Source organism: Anoplopoma fimbria, chromosome 17 (assembly GCF_027596085.1).
Source record: "Anoplopoma fimbria isolate UVic2021 breed Golden Eagle Sablefish chromosome 17, Afim_UVic_2022, whole genome shotgun sequence".
Classification (NCBI taxonomy): domain Eukaryota; kingdom Metazoa; phylum Chordata; class Actinopteri; order Perciformes; family Anoplopomatidae; genus Anoplopoma; species Anoplopoma fimbria.
Window position 1 is genome coordinate 16,604,005 of NC_072465.1, and position 18,649 is coordinate 16,622,653.

General features: G+C 35.6%; 1 protein-coding gene across 1 annotated transcript; it reads left to right on the plus strand.

Annotated features, from left to right (window-relative positions):
- Positions 1 to 3,221: 3,221 nt before the first annotated feature.
- On the plus strand, positions 3,222 to 9,802 carry slc6a22.2 (solute carrier family 6 member 22, tandem duplicate 2). Its single transcript, XM_054617886.1, has 14 exons — positions 3,222 to 3,417; positions 3,732 to 3,866; positions 4,467 to 4,607; positions 4,706 to 4,790; positions 4,867 to 4,999; positions 5,109 to 5,243; positions 6,838 to 6,941; positions 7,041 to 7,165; positions 7,265 to 7,377; positions 7,462 to 7,599; positions 7,799 to 7,901; positions 8,228 to 8,328; positions 8,883 to 9,053; positions 9,638 to 9,802. The coding sequence occupies exons 1-14, from the start codon at positions 3,222 to 3,224 to the stop codon at positions 9,800 to 9,802; spliced, it is 1,845 nt and encodes a 614-aa protein (XP_054473861.1).
- The last annotated feature ends 8,847 nt before the right edge of the window (positions 9,803 to 18,649 follow it).

Genomic DNA, 18,649 nt, shown 5'->3' on the forward strand with positions numbered 1-18,649 from the left:
AAAAAAAGAGAAAATTGAATCTATTTCTAGTCACTCGTTTGTCACTCGGTAGTGACGTGAGTCATCAACCATGCTCTTTTCCTTTACCTAACTAGGTTGTTTTTGTTGCCTTAACCTAACTTCCTATGAAGACAGAAGTTTATTATGAAGACGCTATAAATGTAACGAGCGACATACCGTCCCTGACATGCCAAATACTGATGCGAGGGTCATCGTTTGCAGCTTAGGTCCATTTATAAAGCGGCAGGCATGTGATGAGTTGGGAATAAGAATGTGTTGGTTTACATTGTAGTTACTTGAAAGCCTGATGCGCCTCATAAAGGGTGCCTTGAGCGTCTGGATCAATGCAGAGGGGCGTGACAAAGCGTAGATTTCGACAGCCTGGGAATGACAATGGTCTGAACACACGTGGAGCGTATCCCAGCATGCACTGGAGTGAAAACCCATTTGATTTCCAGAGCCAAAGATCTTATGTGATTCAAACTTCTAAACATAGTACAGTAACAACCTTCTTTTATCATTAACATCATCATCATCTTCCTCATGAATCTAAAAAAGTATTACAAAGCATATTAAAAAATGTGAAAGGGTAGCACATCCCCGATTTCAAAATCAAAGAGGAAAAGGTTTATAATATTTCACTTATTTAATTGGCTCACATCACAATAGAAATACCCAGAGCCTTCATCAGAAGGTTTGAAGTATACAGATTAAGGTTTTAATATTCCCCAAGGGGAGAGTTAACCCACAGTTTGGTTTTGGGTACAATTATTCACAAACTACTCACTTTTCTTTTTCCAGTCATCACTAGAGACAGGGGCCAATCACAAATATATAGTTCAATCTGATCCAAACCTCATTAGATATAATGTGAAGCTTAACTTAAAACCCCCTGATCATTATCATGATTGGTTTACCATTAAAATACACTAGATAGCAGGCTGGTTTTACAGACAAGGTGTGGTCATGTTCAGAGTCATAGCTTGTGGGTTTTATAAAGATCACAAACTGTCTTAACTTAAAGAGCATTTCAAACTTGAGTAATAATTTAATCCATTTGGTGTTGAATGTGCCTACCTTATACATTTGTCTCTGTATGCAGAATTATGTAAAGACACCATAAGATCCAAGCCTAAAGACCCCAAATCCCAGATAAAATCGACTGGTTTCGGGCTCGGATGTTATGGAAGAACAATGAAATGGAGAAAGGTGAGAAATCTAATCCTCAGATAAGCTGCTTTTGTTCCTCTTGTAATGCGATGCTCTAAGAAGAGGGGGAAAACCACCTGTCCAAGATATAATTAAAACTCAAGAGGAAGTGTAGCTTTAAACAGAAATTTGTGTATTTTTATCTGTAATGACTTAACAGCATAATGGATAGCATAAAAACATTACCTGTAGGCCTATCACAATGTTGAAATATTCCCTTTCAAGTAGAATAAGTCCTTCCTTCTTAATGCTTAAGTAAAGAAGTATTATCAGCTGTTTTCAAAGTATCAAAAGTAAGGTAGTGCTCATTCTTGATAATTGCGATATTTTTATTTGATTTTATTAGATTGGTAATACTTATGCATTATAGCATTTTACTGTGGTAGCTGATCGAGGTGGCTACTTTTAAATACTTATTTAGGTAGATTAGTCTAGTGTTTCCCAATGTAGGCTTCTATTGATTCATGAAAAACTATAGCAACGATTATACTTTTTAAATGTAGAACAAGAACATCAGAACATCATGTATCTCCGAGATAAAGGGTTATATGTTTTATCTCAGAACACTGACAAAACAAACATGGACGCTGAATGTGATTAAAGACCTGCTGTATTGGTTTCTATCAGTTTCTAAAGAAAAGACTGGTTAAGTCAGTCTCAGTGGCCACTCCTCACAGAAACCCATTTTGCTCAACTTGTTCTTGGAGAGGAGCTGATGTTTTCTGGGTTCAGAATACAACTGTCGGAGGAGAAAATACCTAAACTTCTATCAGGTTTGACTTTGACTGATTTTTATAGTACTTCATATTTTATTAAAGTTTAGGTCTTTTGTTTAAGGTATTAATAGAAATCTTTGATTTTGTTATTTATGCAGTGGCATCTGATTTTTTCTTTAAGTGCACCCATAGAAATGTGAAATGTCACCATTCATTTCTTATAAAGGAAATAAATATATATCTTGAATTCACTATGGTTTTATTTAAATCATGCCATTGTTCTGTGTTTCTGCATCAACTGATCAAGTGTTATTTTACAATGATTTTAATCAGGACATCAAAAACTTTTCAGATACTTTTGATAAACAAAGTCAGGCACAATTACATTTTTGATGAGAATAAGACAGTGACATTTGCCCCTGTTACCTGATATCGATCACCGTACTGTAGTCAGAGTCCTATTCTACTGGTACTGGTCCCTATCATTAAATTATCTTTTAATGGCCCATCAATTCGAAATGTAACTGCAGTTAATGACCACTAAACAGGTTGACAGTGGTGATCAGAAAGCTAAACTAAAGTCAACATGTCAGTTTGAAGCTGATTTTCGAAATTTACGCAGAAAGCTGACAAGACTGACATACTGTGAAAAAGATGCTTTTAAACTTACACAGTTAATGAAAGTCGACACAAGTGGCTTACAGATTCTTGCTTGCATGTTATAAACTGTCTGTATTTTTTTTTAACAAAAAACGATTTTTGGATTGCCACTTCTTCAAAAAGCAAGTTGTTGGAAAAAAAAATTCCACTTAAACAATTTAAGATTTATATGAAAATAAACTAAGATGGTGAACATGGTCAACATTCTGCCTGGTTAACATCTGAAGGACAGCATTTAACTCAGCATATCAGTAAGCCAATGTCAATATTTAGCTCAAAGCACTACTATTCCTACATCAAACCTTGCAAAGCCGCTGACATGGCTGTAGACTCTTGTTTCATAATGTTTTACTTTCTGATTTTGGAAGGTGTTACATGGTGTGTGAAGCTCATCTTTGACCCTGTTACGGTCCAGTATCTAGTATGGCTTATGTGGTGCTCTATTCAGGAAGTAATTTAGGTTGATATTGAAGAGAAACCTGAGTATTTGAACTATATTTAAAATACCTTAGAACATTGTTTAGAATCCAACTTGTATCCGTGTTTACAGAAGGCTACTTTGTATCACCTAACAACAGCCTCATATCATCAACTCTATGCCACCCTGACAAAATTAAATTCTTACTAAAGGTTGACATGGACCAAAGACAAAACTCACAGGGGAAACTAAATCTGATGAACGGTGGGATCAGACCAGGACATGCTCAACCCAAACCTCAGGAGAGGGAGCAGTGGGGCAGTAAGATTGAGTTCATCCTGGCAGTGGCCGGACACGTTGTTGGTCTGGGAAACGTCTGGAGGTTCCCATACCTTTGCTACAAAAATGGAGGAGGTAAATCTTTGCTGTTGTTGCCAAGTGTACAAAATAGTGTTGTAGCCAGCTTTGGTAGATATTAAGATTGTATTCAGTTAATAATTGTCTTTTAGGAAAATATTTTGCAAAATAAATCCTACATTTAAGTTTCCAACTCAGTATTTTTACAAAGTAACTAGAATTTCTTGATGTTAAAATAATTACACCCGTTTCGTCTTGCCGCTTAACTACATACATTTTTACAAATCCATTATTATTATCCATTATTTGTGTGCACAAATGTATGCAATTATATCAGTATTTTAACCAGATATTTCCTTTTTATTTTAAAGGGGTTTTCTTCATACCTTATGTTTTGTTTTTGTTCACCTGTGGCATCCCACTCTTCTTCCTGGAGACATCTTTGGGCCAGTACACCAGTCAGGGTGGAATTACATGTTGGAGAAAAATCTGCCCTCTTTTTGAAGGTAAGTCTTCATAGTGTTTGTAGGCACTTTATTTTATCAGCTCAAAACGATTCTGTGTAACTATTAACAGCAAATTCATATGGTTGCATATGAGTACAGTTTGTAAGAGAAAGGGTTGTCTTTAAGAGTAAAAGACGATTTAATTTTAAATCTGCTGTGGAAATGTTTTTAAATTTATTTCACTGTTTTATGTACTTGGAGCTACACTCGTTCTTTATATTTTTTGATAAAAAAATGGCTAAAATGTCTATTTGATGGTGAAATGGCTCACTCATTGTACATAATCCACTGATTTCATAGGGTTCGGACCCCTCCAAAGGTTCTGATACACAAATTCATATTCATTTTTTGGACTTTGACAATTTTTTTTCTCCTTTTTTAAATATTGGATACTTTTACTTTTCCCAAGTCTAACAGGTTGGTAACTGCTTACAATGAGTTTTATTTAATAATCTTATCATATGCTTTCATACATATAAACACATTTATCTAAACTCGTAACTGAAATAGAGTAGTGAGTAAGTAGTACAAGTAAAGTACAAGTGCCTCATTAATATAGATTTTTCATGGTATTACAACATGACATTTATCTCTCTGCAGGTTTAGGTTACGGAAGCCAAGTGGTGGTTTTGTACACTGGGGTTTATTACATCATCATCCTGGCTTGGACGTTTCTCTACCTGTTTTCATCCTTTAGATCTGAGCTTCCATGGGCGACATGCAACAACAGCTGGAACACAGGTACCCAGACTTTATTTCTTAGCGATGACACATTCAAATCTGCAATGTGCTCACTTTGTTAATCAGTTTTCACAACCTTTCTTATTCTTTCATGTAAGATGGCTGCTTTGAGCATGGTCCCAATCAAACATCTCCTCTGCACCTGTATGGAAATACAACATCTTCGGTTGTAGAATTTTGGGAGTAAGTAGCATGAATGAAAGCATTATATCAGGGTAGCTGTGTTTTGTTGTGTTTTACATATTAAAATTTGTTACAGAAGGAGAATCTTGGGCCTGTCCGGTGGGATTGAGAAAGTTGGCAATGTCCGTTGGGACCTGGCCCTTTGTCTACTTCTTGCCTGGATATTGTGTTACTTCTGTGTCTGGAACGGAGTGAAATCCACAGGAAAGGTACAGTACAAGCTTAGTGTTAATTTTTAACGTCTTATTTCATGTAAACCCTGTTCCTAAAATATTTTACTTTAAAATGGTAACACAAAAGCTTTTGGTTCTGTCTTAGGTGGTCTACTTCACTGCCACATTTCCGTACCTAATGCTGGTGGTGCTGCTGGTTCGTGGTCTTACATTGCCGGGGGCCAAAGATGGAATCATGTTCTACCTTTACCCAGACCCGTCCCGCCTCACTGATCCAGAGGTACAACCAAACCTTAACCAAGCGCTTTGAGCACCTTAACATAACCAAAAGAGTCTGCAGATGGCTAAAAGTTCATTAGACTCTACATTAGCACAGCTGTGCTTTGAGCTAAATGCTGATATCAGCATGGTTATATGCTCATAGTGTCAATGCTAACTTAATGATGTTTAGCAAGCATAATGTTTACCATGTTCACCTGCTGAATTAGCATAATGGTAGGCCATGAGAAGTCCTAGGTGGGTTTTAAAAAAGGGAGCTTTCTTAACCCAGAATGAACGATAAAATTTATAAAATATGCAACATAGTTCTGGGCCCATTTAGAAGGTCAGCTTATCAGAAATTGACTTAGGCTACGCTAACTTAACATAAACTAAACAGACTAAACTGACCAAAGACATTACTGAATAAAAATAGGGAACATTTACACTGCCTTCAAAATTGAGGGAAATAATCTCCAATCTCCAATCTAGCAATCCCAATCCTATGATGTGGACGACTCTTAGTACATTCTGATTGGTCACTTCCTCTATTTAATAACTCTGCTTAAGGCACCAATCTTTTGCTCCTTCCTGATTAAATAAACCTCCAGCAGCGGTAACTCAGCACTCAAGAAATTAGAGCAACTTATCTAAAGACAGACTAAATTCTGACTGTACTGGAGATGTTAACTAAACATGCGGGCTACAAATAGAGACTATTTTCATTTATCTGTTTGCTGATGTATGTGCAATGTGCAGGAGGTCAAGAGGTCAGCAAACTAAATGAGAAAATGATATGTTAAGGATCAACTATTAAGAAAATAAGATTTGTGCAGGAAGGTTACGGAAATTTAAATCAGCTGTGTGGTACAAGGTCTGTACACACAGACCTTGTACCGCAGAAACACACAAGGCCTTGCTTTTCTTGTTTACCTGAAGACTTGTTTGCTTTGCCTTTTTTTGTAAAACTGCAACATAACATAGATAAAAACATAAATCAGTTCACAAACATTAACATGTATATAGAGGGTAAGTATTATACATAACTACCTAAACACATACTTACTGCCAAAGTATAAAGCAAGCGCTATACCGCATGGAAAAAAAGAGCTCAACTTCTACAGCTACAAGTCACAAAGCAAGTTAGTGCACAGAGCTTACTACTCTTGAAACTGCTCGCTAGCGAACATTTTATCAAAACAATATAACTTTTATCAATGTGTTAGATATTTACACACACTAAGACAAATTCTAGGCAGAAGCGTTTCAGGAATTGATTAAGTAGCCAACACTAGTTAACACTAATCCAGCACTGTTCGTCTTTGACCAATACCAATTAATTAAATGTGTAGCTACCTTTATTAAGTTCACTTTTTTACTTTTGTGACTTGCGGCTAATTTAAAATATTAAGTTAAAAGCAGCACAATGACTAAAAGTGTCAATCGTGCTTAAGTTGCTTCGAGCGGATACTGTATTGCAATGGCGGAATCGAAGCAAAACAAATGATGTCATGTGAACATTTTGCAGATATTCTCAATATGTCCATTTTGCATCGTGGCTAATACATTCATCTCTACAAAACTAAACTGAACATAAACACATCCAAATCCCTCAGGTATGGATGGATGCTGGAAGCCAAATTTTCTACTCCTATGGAGTTTGCACAGGTGTTCTGACATCTTTAGGAAGTCACAACAAGTACAGCAACAACTGCTACAGGTTTGTACTTCTTTCATCGCATGGACTGTGCTCAAAATTCAATTAGTTTGGATTAGAGCACTGGTGTACTAATTTTCCTATATTTCTTCTATCTTACAGAGACTGTGTTTACCTTTGCCTGTTAAACAGTTTAACCAGCTTTGTAGCTGGCTTTGCCATCTTTTCTGTGCTTGGTTTTATGGCAAAGGAGCAAGGTGTGGATATATCAATGGTGGCTGAATCAGGTATGGAAGATTAATAATGCCTGACAGAAACCCAGAGTGAAACAGTTTGAATAGTTTAAAAAAAATAATACCATTATTTTCCCCCCATCACCTTTGCAGGTCCAGGTCTGGCATTCATTGCTTATCCCCGTGCTGTGGCTCTAATGCCACTTCCCCAGCTCTGGGCTATTTTCTTCTTCGTTATGATCATCTTCTTAGGATTAGATAGTGAGGTAGGACTACAAATCTGCTTTGAACGCAATCATTTGACTTAGACTACAATTTTTGTGTTAATTTGTCTCTTTTTTTCACAATAGTTTGTATGTCAAGAGGCATTGGTCTCAACCATCACGGACATGTATCCTGATTTCTTTCAAAACCATTGTCGCAGAAAACTCCTTCTTCTTGCCATTTCTGTTGGAAGTTTCTTTTTTGGCCTTCTGATGGTCACAGAGGTGAGTGTTAAATTTTCTGATATTGATTTTTTGAATCAATTAAACATTGCTTTACAGTATGACCTAAAGGAAATGTTTAATGTATAGGTGTATATGCTAAATACTTTTACAATAGCGCATTGGACAAACAGAGTGTGGATGATGCAATTACAACCTTGTATTGGGTTTTACTGAAGGACCTGGTTCTTTTCATTTGCAGGGAGGCCTTTATATCTTCCAGCTGTTTGACTACTATGCCTGCAGTGGGATGACGCTCCTGTTCTTTGCTATCTTTCAGTCTCTTTGTATTGGATGGGTCTATGGTAAGGTGAACTTTTAACCTTGTTAAGGGTGACGCAGCCATGTTAGATCCCTCTTTATAAAATCATATTGTACAGACAGTCATTTTTAAACCAGTGGTTCCACATCTGAGAGTTCTGGTCATTAAACCCCAAGCCTAAAGGTAGGGGAAACCCTGGTTTAAACCTGTATAACTATTATTTTGAATGTAGGATGAGATCCGAAGTTCCCTATCAATACAGATACGTGAGGCAGAATTTTGAGGAGTTGTATACATAATCATCCAACACTGGGAATATTTCAATTTGATCGCCATAACGCTGATATAACTAACACTCTTACTTTTTAGGTGCAGATCGTCAGTATGAAAATATAAAGGACATGATTGGATATCGACCATGGCCTTTTATGAAATATTGTTGGCAGTACTTCACACCAGCTATCTGTACTGTAAGTACTGGAGATGAAGACATGCCTGCCTTGTAATGTTGTTCATGCTTTACTAACCAACAAGTGTATTTGACAGCTGCCCGAGGCTTCTGTCCTAAAGGTAGTCCATGTCTCGACGTTAAGTAACTTTTGTTGATTTTCAGTTTTTCTCTTCAGGTAAAAAAGTTGACCATTTCCTGTATTGCAAATGGTCAAACTGTTAATCAAACAGATTGATTATGCCATATAGAACTGTGAATATACATGGCCATTACATGTTTGCAAAGTTAACAGGAAGATGAAGATTTGGTGGTTGATTGAGCTGCAGCAGCAAACAGTTTTGGCTTGAAGTCATCAGCGATAGTGGAAACAAGTTATATATACGTTTGTGTGAATATGACTGGATATTATACTATACTTTAACATTCGGCCTAAACATTGCAGTTACAGTTTCCATTTTATGTTTTACTAACTGATTAAACACACAAAAGCTAATTGTGAATTTTTGAGAAGGAATAATCTGATCATTTTTAGTGTTTTTACACTTTCTCTACTCTGCTTGCCTTTTTTTTTAGTTGACATTTATCTTCTCCTTGGTCAAATATACTCCGCTCACCTTCAACAACACTTATGAATATCCCTGGTGGGGCTACACCATTGGAGGAGTCTTCACTCTCTCTTCAACCCTCATGGTTCCTCTGTGGATGCTGTATGCTGTGAGTGTAACTCCAGGAACACTGAGACAGGTACAGTCACATGTAACTGTTACAAAACTAGATCAGACAATAGAAACTAAAAACCATAAAGGTATAATATAGTTACTGAATCCCCCAGTTTAGAGTCAGTGACAGGATAACTGAGGCTTCATCCACTACTATGTTTCTGTTTTGAGTGAAGTTGAGTGAAGTATGAGAGAATAAGTAGATCAGAGTTGTGAGGAGGGCAAACTTCTTACAAAGACGACAAACAATTGTGTACTATTGCAGTTTTTTTTGTTAGTTTTCAGTTCATATTCTACCTAACTTTTAGTTGCTAGTTGGTGTCTAGTCCCATGCTTTTTCCTAAGTATGTAGATGTAATTCAATTGAAAAGTTTGTGGTTTGAAAAATTCCCAAAGTTTTTTGGTGTTTGCTGCCGTTGCTCCGGATTTGACTCTTTTTTGGGGTAGTTATGAGGCATGCTGTGCATTTATTTGAAACTTAAGACAAAACTGTACATTAGACGTTACTTACAGTTGCTGTTTATTATAAGAAAACATGATTATAGTTCAGCTGATTTGTTATTTCAGCACCGTTAACATACAGTTACTGTCCTTTCTTTCTCCACACAGAGACTGAAAGTTCTCTGCACTCCAGCAAAGGACTTACCCACTGCAACGTTAAAGAAGGATTTAAATACAGAAGCATTTCATACTTTCACAGGGTTGTACACACTGCGGACAAAAGGAAGTCCTGATGACAAAGATGACATAGCTCAGACATCATCCATTATCTAAACTGCAAGAAAAAGTACTGAAATAGAACGATAAGCCTGAGGAGTGCAGATGCTTTTGGAAATCACACTGGGGAAGTTCTTATTAAATAACTACAGTGTCCATTATTATCATGATTATTATTATTACTATTGTTACGGGGGAATTAAACAAGAAGTCTAGGAGAAGGGGTTTTATAAGGAATTAAGCTTCAAAATAATTTTGTGTTGAGTATGTCTTGTGTATGTTAGTTAGCAGTATTTGAAATGCTGTCAATAGGCATTGTTTTAATATTGATTACTGCAATGCTATTAAATAGTTATGTTGTAATACCTCTATTAGTTGAAAAACATGAGGTGGTGAAAAACTGGTTAACAATATTAACAAAAGTGTAAATATTCTAAATACTTTTTGTATCATTGATTTTAAAATAATAATATGTTTTGAATAGAATTTGATACATAACTACATGACTTTAGGGTACATAACTATAGTTATTCAGAAACACACAGGAAGTCTGAGAAAGAAGGCTTTTTTAATGAATATGGCAGTTTATGTTTGTAAATTAGTAACATACTTACTAAAAATCCATAGGGAATATAAATGGGTAAAAAGGTATAGAGGTAAAGGTATAAAATGCATTGTGTACAAGCTATCAACATAACAAATTCAGTTATACAGATATAAATAAACTAGTATTATGCTTTACAGTGTAAATAATTATAATAATACCTCCTTATTGTATTGTATTATTGTATTTTTATTATAGGCAACAGGTGACATAATAATACTTTCTTATTGTATTCCCTTTTATTATAATACCTTCATATCTTAATGTTTTTATCTTGTGTGTTTTAATCTATGTAATACCTTCTTATCGTATAAGATGTTATCTCCACCAGGCGTAAATCTGGGGAGAGGTTATTTATTCGGTCGTGCACCTCTATGTTTGTCCGTGGCTGATCTTGCATACTATTTTTGGTGCCCGCTAGAGATAAAACAGCAGAGTGCATCGACGACCTCCACCCACTACTCTGCGGCTGAGGACACAGTGGGGTGGAAACAGTTTTGACCCTGTTATTGTTTTGGATGGTGTGTTTGGCTAACAGCCAACTGAACTACCAGTTCACACACTGCCGAAACCCGGTGCCACTCAGCCACTGCTATTACATCACCCCTTGTTTTAGGAGTTTGAATCAAGTCTGTTTGACAACCCTTTACAGCACTGGTTGTATTCATTCAATCAATCACAACAGTGGTCTTTGCAGACACACCTGGCAGCTAACTGCACTCAAATGAGTTCAACTCTCTAGTTTTATATTGGCCTTTGTTTTTATTTTTGATGCACTCTGAGTCACGCCTGTAATATGAAATGTGTTTTAAACTTGATTGATTGATTAACCCCTTAAAGAAGGCCCTCCATATTTCAAAATATATTAATGTAATTTGCCTAAAACCTATTATCTTTCTTAGTCAAATGAGCCTGGGGATTTTTGTAAAGTACATTGATTTTTTTAAATGAATGGTATCACAACCACATTATGACTTTATCGTTGATTATTTTCCACATTTCTTTCTTACTCTGCATAATATTGTATAATACAAGAAACGCAGACATAGCTGAACTAACATATAGTCATAAATTATGACTTTATCGTTGATTATTTTCCACATTTCTTTCTTACTCTGCATAATATTGTATAATACAAGAAACGCAGACATAGCTGAACTAACATATAGTCGATTGTCTATTCCAAGGTTTGGCCTCAGGGAGGCGCTGCAGGTCTCTGTTTAAAACACCAAGCTTCAATAACAATGCATATATCCTGCTGCAATAAGGTGTCCAACCTATGGTCATATTTGTGGAAGTATATCCTTCCACATACGCAATGTATCACTTAAACACTTTCTTCCTATCAACGAATACTAAAGATGTTGTAGCTATTTTGTAGAAATACATTCTGTCAATTAATTAAAAGGCAATTCCAAATAAATCACATAAAATCAATAAAATTGGCAATTCATATAAAATGAAACTTTAAACATTATGTCAAAATATTTTCGAATATTAAAGAAAACAAGCAGATATCACATATAGTTCTGTGAAGCATCATTATGAGGTAATTTAACATGGCGATTTGGACTCTTTGAACCAATAATAAAAATAGCGTAAATATTTTAATGATGTTCTTATTTTTGGTACTATTGCTGATACCTCAACATTAAACAGCATCAAACAACCAATAGCATTAATTTCCTTATATTGAACGTTTCTGAGCAGTATAAAATAGACCACCAGAGGGCGCTAGAGCAGCAAAAGAAAATATAATTCAGTCCATGTATATGGTTATTTTCCCTCATACCGAAGGTTAAACTACACTATTTGTATGCGTGTGTTATCCGTCATATTACTGCTGTATAAAACTGCTCTTCATATTTGTTTTCCTAAGCCATAAACCAATATGGAAGTAGTTATGTTTGAGATTATCACATTATCACATTATTATGATCAGAAATTGTAATTCATCTAAAATGATGAATGATATTGTTTTTTTTTTAACTCTATCTACAATTTACCCTCGCCTTAGTAGATATGTGCTGCTCTGTTTGTCGTGTGTGCTCTTTCCCCTATCTTCCTCCTTTTTCTATTTTCATTTTCTATTTTCTTTCTATTAACTTATTTTTGATTTACTTGTTTTTTTGTGAGGAGACAAATTAAAAAGGGAAGACAAAATGAGACGCAAAAATATGTAAATATAACCTAATTCCAGCATGAATATAAAAAATGATAAACATTATCATTAGTTAGGCCTATTGGAACTAAAACCATCACTGTAGCTGATTTTTCTCAGAAATTACAATCATTACCATGTTTATGAATTGTCCTATGAATGTTGCGGTTATCTCCATAACAGAACTTAAGAAGAAGGGAGCATTGTATATGTTACAGCTGATGTGGATGGCAATGTGCTAAAGATACCTTCAGTCCAGTGGACAGTGACATCTGCTGGATAAACTGTCAATTTACAATTACATAATGACACAGAAGTGGATGTGAAGCCTGTCCTTTAGTTTCAGATTTTGTCCATCCACATTGATATACATTGGGTGGAAAAAACACGAGAATCAGGGATTCTGCATAAGATTGCATTTGTCTTAGTGAGGTAATCCTAATAAACTGTAGGGTGATTGTTTTCCACAATTTGCTTAGGGAGAAGGAGAGAGAGAGAGAAAGAAGGGGTGCATTTATCCAAAGACGCAGTCCAAAAAGTACAAGAAGGCATCACAACCAAAAACAAGTTCAATGCTTGAGAAAAAGATCAAAATTGTCTCTATGTAATAATGCAAATATTTGACCTTTCCTAAATGTTTAGTCATGGTCAAAACATTTGGTTTAACAGACCAGTCAGATCCCTCTGCCCTCTGAAGCTAATTTGTTATTTGAGATATTGGGTTAAACAAATACAACTGAAAACATTGTGTTGAATAGTACCTTACATTTGTTTTGAAATATATCACTTCAGGAAAGAAATTCTAACCAATATGTTTTTTAATTGTTCTATGAATGTTGGAGATTTTCCTGTATCATTATCTGAACTTCCGGACCGTGGGCCATGTAATGACGTGTTGGAATAGTTTGTAAAGAGAATGATTTGTTAGATTGGGTATTAATGGGTTACAATGTCTATATATATAAAGTGGAGGGAAGAGGAGATCATTGGATCTTAATCCTTTGGTGAACATAAGTGTCTGGGCCACACTCGAGAGCAGAGATTATGGAGATCTGGAGTCTGTGACTTAACAGAGAGTGCAACACAGTGACCTTGTTGGATACTTTAGAGTTCTTAAAGACAAATGTGTCAGAAAATTAAATTCACGTTGAACGTCCTGTTAAAATAAATGTTCTCCTTGTAATCAATGACTATTTTGTCAGGATTATTTTACAAGATGCAACTCAAAAGATTTTCATATTTTCAGTGAGGATACTTTACTTATTATCATGTGAAGGAGAAACAACAACAGACGACATCCAACAAACCAAACGACTAATGTTCTCCTTAAAAATGATTAGAACAGCTGTCAATTAGTTTCCTGAGCATCAACTTGATCAACTAAATGTTTCAGCTCTACTCTGTTCAGATATTAGAAAATGCACAAACATACCGCATACATTCCAATGTTAAGCTCTGCTTTTTGACTACATTTTAAGAATACTGTACTGTTTATCATCACGGTGCCTATGTTCAGAAGAGTATTCACTTTATATTCCCTTTTAGCCATATTAACCTTCAACCCACTATGCTTCTGCACACAGTAGAAAATAGCTGCCAACCATGTCTCAAAATACATTACATACAAAACATCTAGACAGGGTTGGGATTTATGTGTTCTGTACCTGGCTTCAACACATCACTTATTGCTCTTACCCGCAGTAATTTAGATACAAAACTCTAAAGAAGTGTTAGTCAGTGTGCTCTTTAACATTTGTGTGTGTTCATTGATTGCCTCTAATGTGGCACAATGTGCTCCAGATCAGTCGCTTATTGCATCTTCTTGACCTACTAGCAGATAAGCTACTGTTCCAGTCTGTCTCAGGTACAACACTTCCTGTTACAGTTTCAACACTTAACCTGCACAAGAGTGTGTTAAGTATTTTGAATAGCTGTAAAGCAGAGAGCTAATCCCAATTAACTGTTGTGTTGTGTACTTGTGACTTTACGCACGAGGGAGGCACCCTTTTGATCTAAGCTTTGGACTTCTCACCTACCTCGGGCTTGAGAGTATCTCCAAGCTTCCATATTAATCTCATTTAGAGCTCAGCTGTCGTTGCACCAGATGCACCACGTAAGCAAATCACCACTCTGACCCCTTTCAACCGTGCTTAAACAGGTTGTATTGCAGCGTCGTATGAATAATTGTTGTTGAATTTTAACTTATCTTTAAAAAGTGTATTCTTTGGTTGCTGTTGGTTTAATTGTTGAATGCTCAGGAGGTCGCAAATTCAAGAAAAATACAACAAATGCTTGTACTTTAAGTAAAGTTAAATGTTAAATGCAGGACTTTACTTGTAAGTACTTAGTACTTAGTACCTTTTCTTCTTCTGTCCTGACAAGGACACACAATGTAGGTTGTTTTTCAGTAAGTACCTTTGCATCTTAATAATTAGACAAGCATGTTTTAAATCACAAAAACAGAACAGCATTACATTTTATTGTACTTAGATTTATTATCGGCATTATTTACCTCTATAGTGTCCCCTAAACAGAATAAATCTCATAATCATCATCAGAGGAGCATCATAAAATCTACTTGACCTTCAGTTTCTGCCTTCAGAGGCCATTTTGAGGTCCTTGAACTCTGGAGCAACTGTGTGGCCGCTGTAATCACTTTTGAAGACTACGTGAATTGAAGGAGACAGGTATCACCTCTAACGTGTGTCATGACTCCCAGACAACCTGCTCAACGCCTTTGAATTACGTACAAGGTGTGAATCCAATTTGTTCGGATTGAAGATTAGAAAGGGACAAACCCCTCCGGTTTAACAGCTTGCTAGTGACAATTTTTGGATGCTAAGCAGATAAACACAAGCTTCTTGGTCTGGAAATCCCACTTGTGGGAATTGGCATACTTATGAAAGCTGTGTGACAGATGGTTTCCTGTTTGTACATCCAGGGAATTACCATAGTTGTATATTCTCCAGACCACTTCCTCATGTAGTGTCAACAGTTTAAATGTTTGCTATAAAGACACACACTGTGTTTATTTCAATGACTTTAAACTCGCTATCAACTCAAACCAGCAGCACTTGGGTCAAAGTGACCGTTCTTTATAATTTCTATTCTTCATATGCAAAATAGTTGTCAAGAAGACTGATTTTATTAATTAATTTAAAAAAGAAATCCAACAACACATGAATATATTCATTAATTAATTCAGTTGTAGTTTTAAGGATTTTTTTTTTTTAACATATATATTTAAATCAAAAGTTATCGAAACATAAAGGCAATCTGAACTCCATACATATTACACCTGCAAAGTTTCACACTGCTTTATCTTGTGGATGAGGATATTTTAATTCACTTATGTTTGCTGTACACTGAAAGTATGGTTATTATTGCTCGAGTTAGTCATAAAGAATGTGTTTTTAATTTTCTTGTAGATTTTTTAATTATAGATATGTATTTACAATGTATGTATGTATTTAGTTCAGAAGTCGGTAAGACCCGATAAAACAATGAGATGGATTGCAGAATTATATACATTAAAATCTACATTTAAATTTCACATCTACTTGCTTATTTTATTGAAAATTTAGATTGTGTTACTGTAAAATAACAAAAGTATTTGTAATCCATTTTACACCAATTCATTTCATAGATGAGCCATTTTAAACTTACAAACATGATGAAAAAATCTAAATGGTCAACTTGATCAAACATAGATTTGTTTTTAATGAGGCTCACTTATATTCACAATTATTCAGACTGAGCCATTATTAAAAAGCACAAATGCCATTCAAATGTTGAAGACATGGAAATTACCTTAACCGATAAAACAACATTTATAGAATGATAAATGATTGTTAATTAATAAATAATGAGGTAATTGGTTCTGATTTGCTATATCCCTATTATTACACGATCTTTGACTTTTCAGTAAATGGATTAGCTATCAGAATAACTAAGCAGACCTGCAAACAAGATGAGGGAGTTGTGCTGAATAGATATGACACATCTTTTACATTTTTAACAGGCAGAAGGTATTAAGTGGTATTAAGGCGCTGGGTGAGGAAGCCAAAAAAGGTATTTTAAATCTGTAAACTACAGTATACAGTACCTGGCATAGGATCATTACAATAAAGTAGTTAAACTATACAAGGCTGTCCTCACTGAAAAGCATGTTTACTTATTAGTTGTTGCACTTACTGTATTTGTATCAGTTCGCTGCACTTATTGAATTCGTATTCGTTTACTGCACTTATCCTATTCGTAGTAGTTTGTAGCACTTACTATATTCGGATTAGTCTGTTGCAATTATTGTTTTCGTAGTAATCTGCCTCTGCACTATACTTTTGCTCTGGCTTATACTTTGAGATGCTTGTTTAAGAAAGGAGATGCACTTATGACTTCTGGTGACTAGTAGTTCTCTTGAATACCTATGTTGAATACACTTCCTGTAAGTCGCTTTGGATAAAAGCGTCTGCTAAATGACTGTAATGTAATGTAATGTAATGTTTACTTCATTGTAATGAAGTTAATGGTTTATCATCAACTGACGCCATTTGCAAGCCAATAGTAGGCTAAATGAATTAATAGGTTGTTGGCATGTCTAGTGAAGTAAGAACACAATCCCCATTATACGCTCACAGTATCACGTTTACCAATAATGGATTAACTATGACCCAATTATCACACAGACCTGAAGGAACTTCAGATCCCAGTATTGCATTGCAAACCAATATGTTCATCCAGTTGAAATCCAAATTTGTGAATTTTGCAGACACAGAATTTTAGACCCGAAAGAAGAATATATTTAGCATACCATTACAATCCCTGCAGTACAGTGAAAACTACTAGTGTTTGTCTGACTGCTGGTGTCTTTTGGAAGGGGGCAGAAGTGATAGGGTCGGGGTTACGACAGACCAATGAGACAATGTTTAACAAGGAGTTGTTGCAGCCCACCTGCAGACTGCACTATATCAGGGTCCACGAGTAGGTCCATGCACCTGCCACAAGAAAATAAAATGATATCGGGGCATGCATGGATTTGTAAAACCTGGTGTGAGAACCATGCAGTGGATCTAACCTTAGCCAATGCAAGATTGTTGCATCCTTCAAATTTAGGGAGCTTACAGTGTTATTTGCTCAGAAACCAAGTCTTTCCCTAATCAAATGATAATTTGAGAAGAAATAGTATTTCTAACTATACAAATGGCTAGAAATGAACCAGCATTTCAGTAATACAATCGTAACGTTCAACGTTATGCTGATGATATAAAACTTCATCGCCAATACAACATTGTGGTCACCATTTCGAAACAGGGCCTGCTTAAAGGATGTGCTGGATCTCTTTTTATATTTCAATTCACATTCTATCTATCTATCTATCTATCTATCTATCTATCTATCTATCTATCTATCTATCTATCTATCTATCTATCTATCTATCTATCTATCTATCTATCTATCTATCTATCTATCTATCTATCTATCTATCCTTTTATCTCTTTCTCTCAATCTTCCAATTTATCTCTCTCTCTTTTTCTATCTCTATCTATCTCTACCTCTTTATCTATCTCTATCACTCTACCTATGAAAAATGAACAAGACCCTGTCTTCTTACATGTTACTAGTGCAGCTGCAGTATGGCTTTACCATGTACCTGCCCTCTGAAATCCTATTAAGAAGTTCTTAGTTGGCAGAGCGTTAATCACATTATATGTTGTGAGTCTTCCTTTAATGATGTTTATGTTAAGAGGTCAAGTAAAGGTTCATATATAGACAGGAATCATTTATCTCCACAACAAGAAATGTTCTGCTGGTTTTTGAGTGCAGTTTTAAATTCTGAAATGAGTGAAGTATGCAGTATAATGTACTGCACACTTAAGATATCTCAGATCTTAATTTGTGATCATATGACATCCTATGATACAACACATCCTTTAAATCTAAATGTGCTCGGTTGGGCACCGAGTGATTATACAGTGTAAGCAGATTTGGGATGAATTATCTTGCAGATCCTCTTCGCACATCCACCTGATCCATTGTGAGTCTTCCCCTAGGGGGCTATATAACCATAGCTGCAGTTTCAGACCCCAGGCAGTGCTTCAAGCTTCTTTTACTCAGCCAATCCAAATCCTATCTTGCAAAG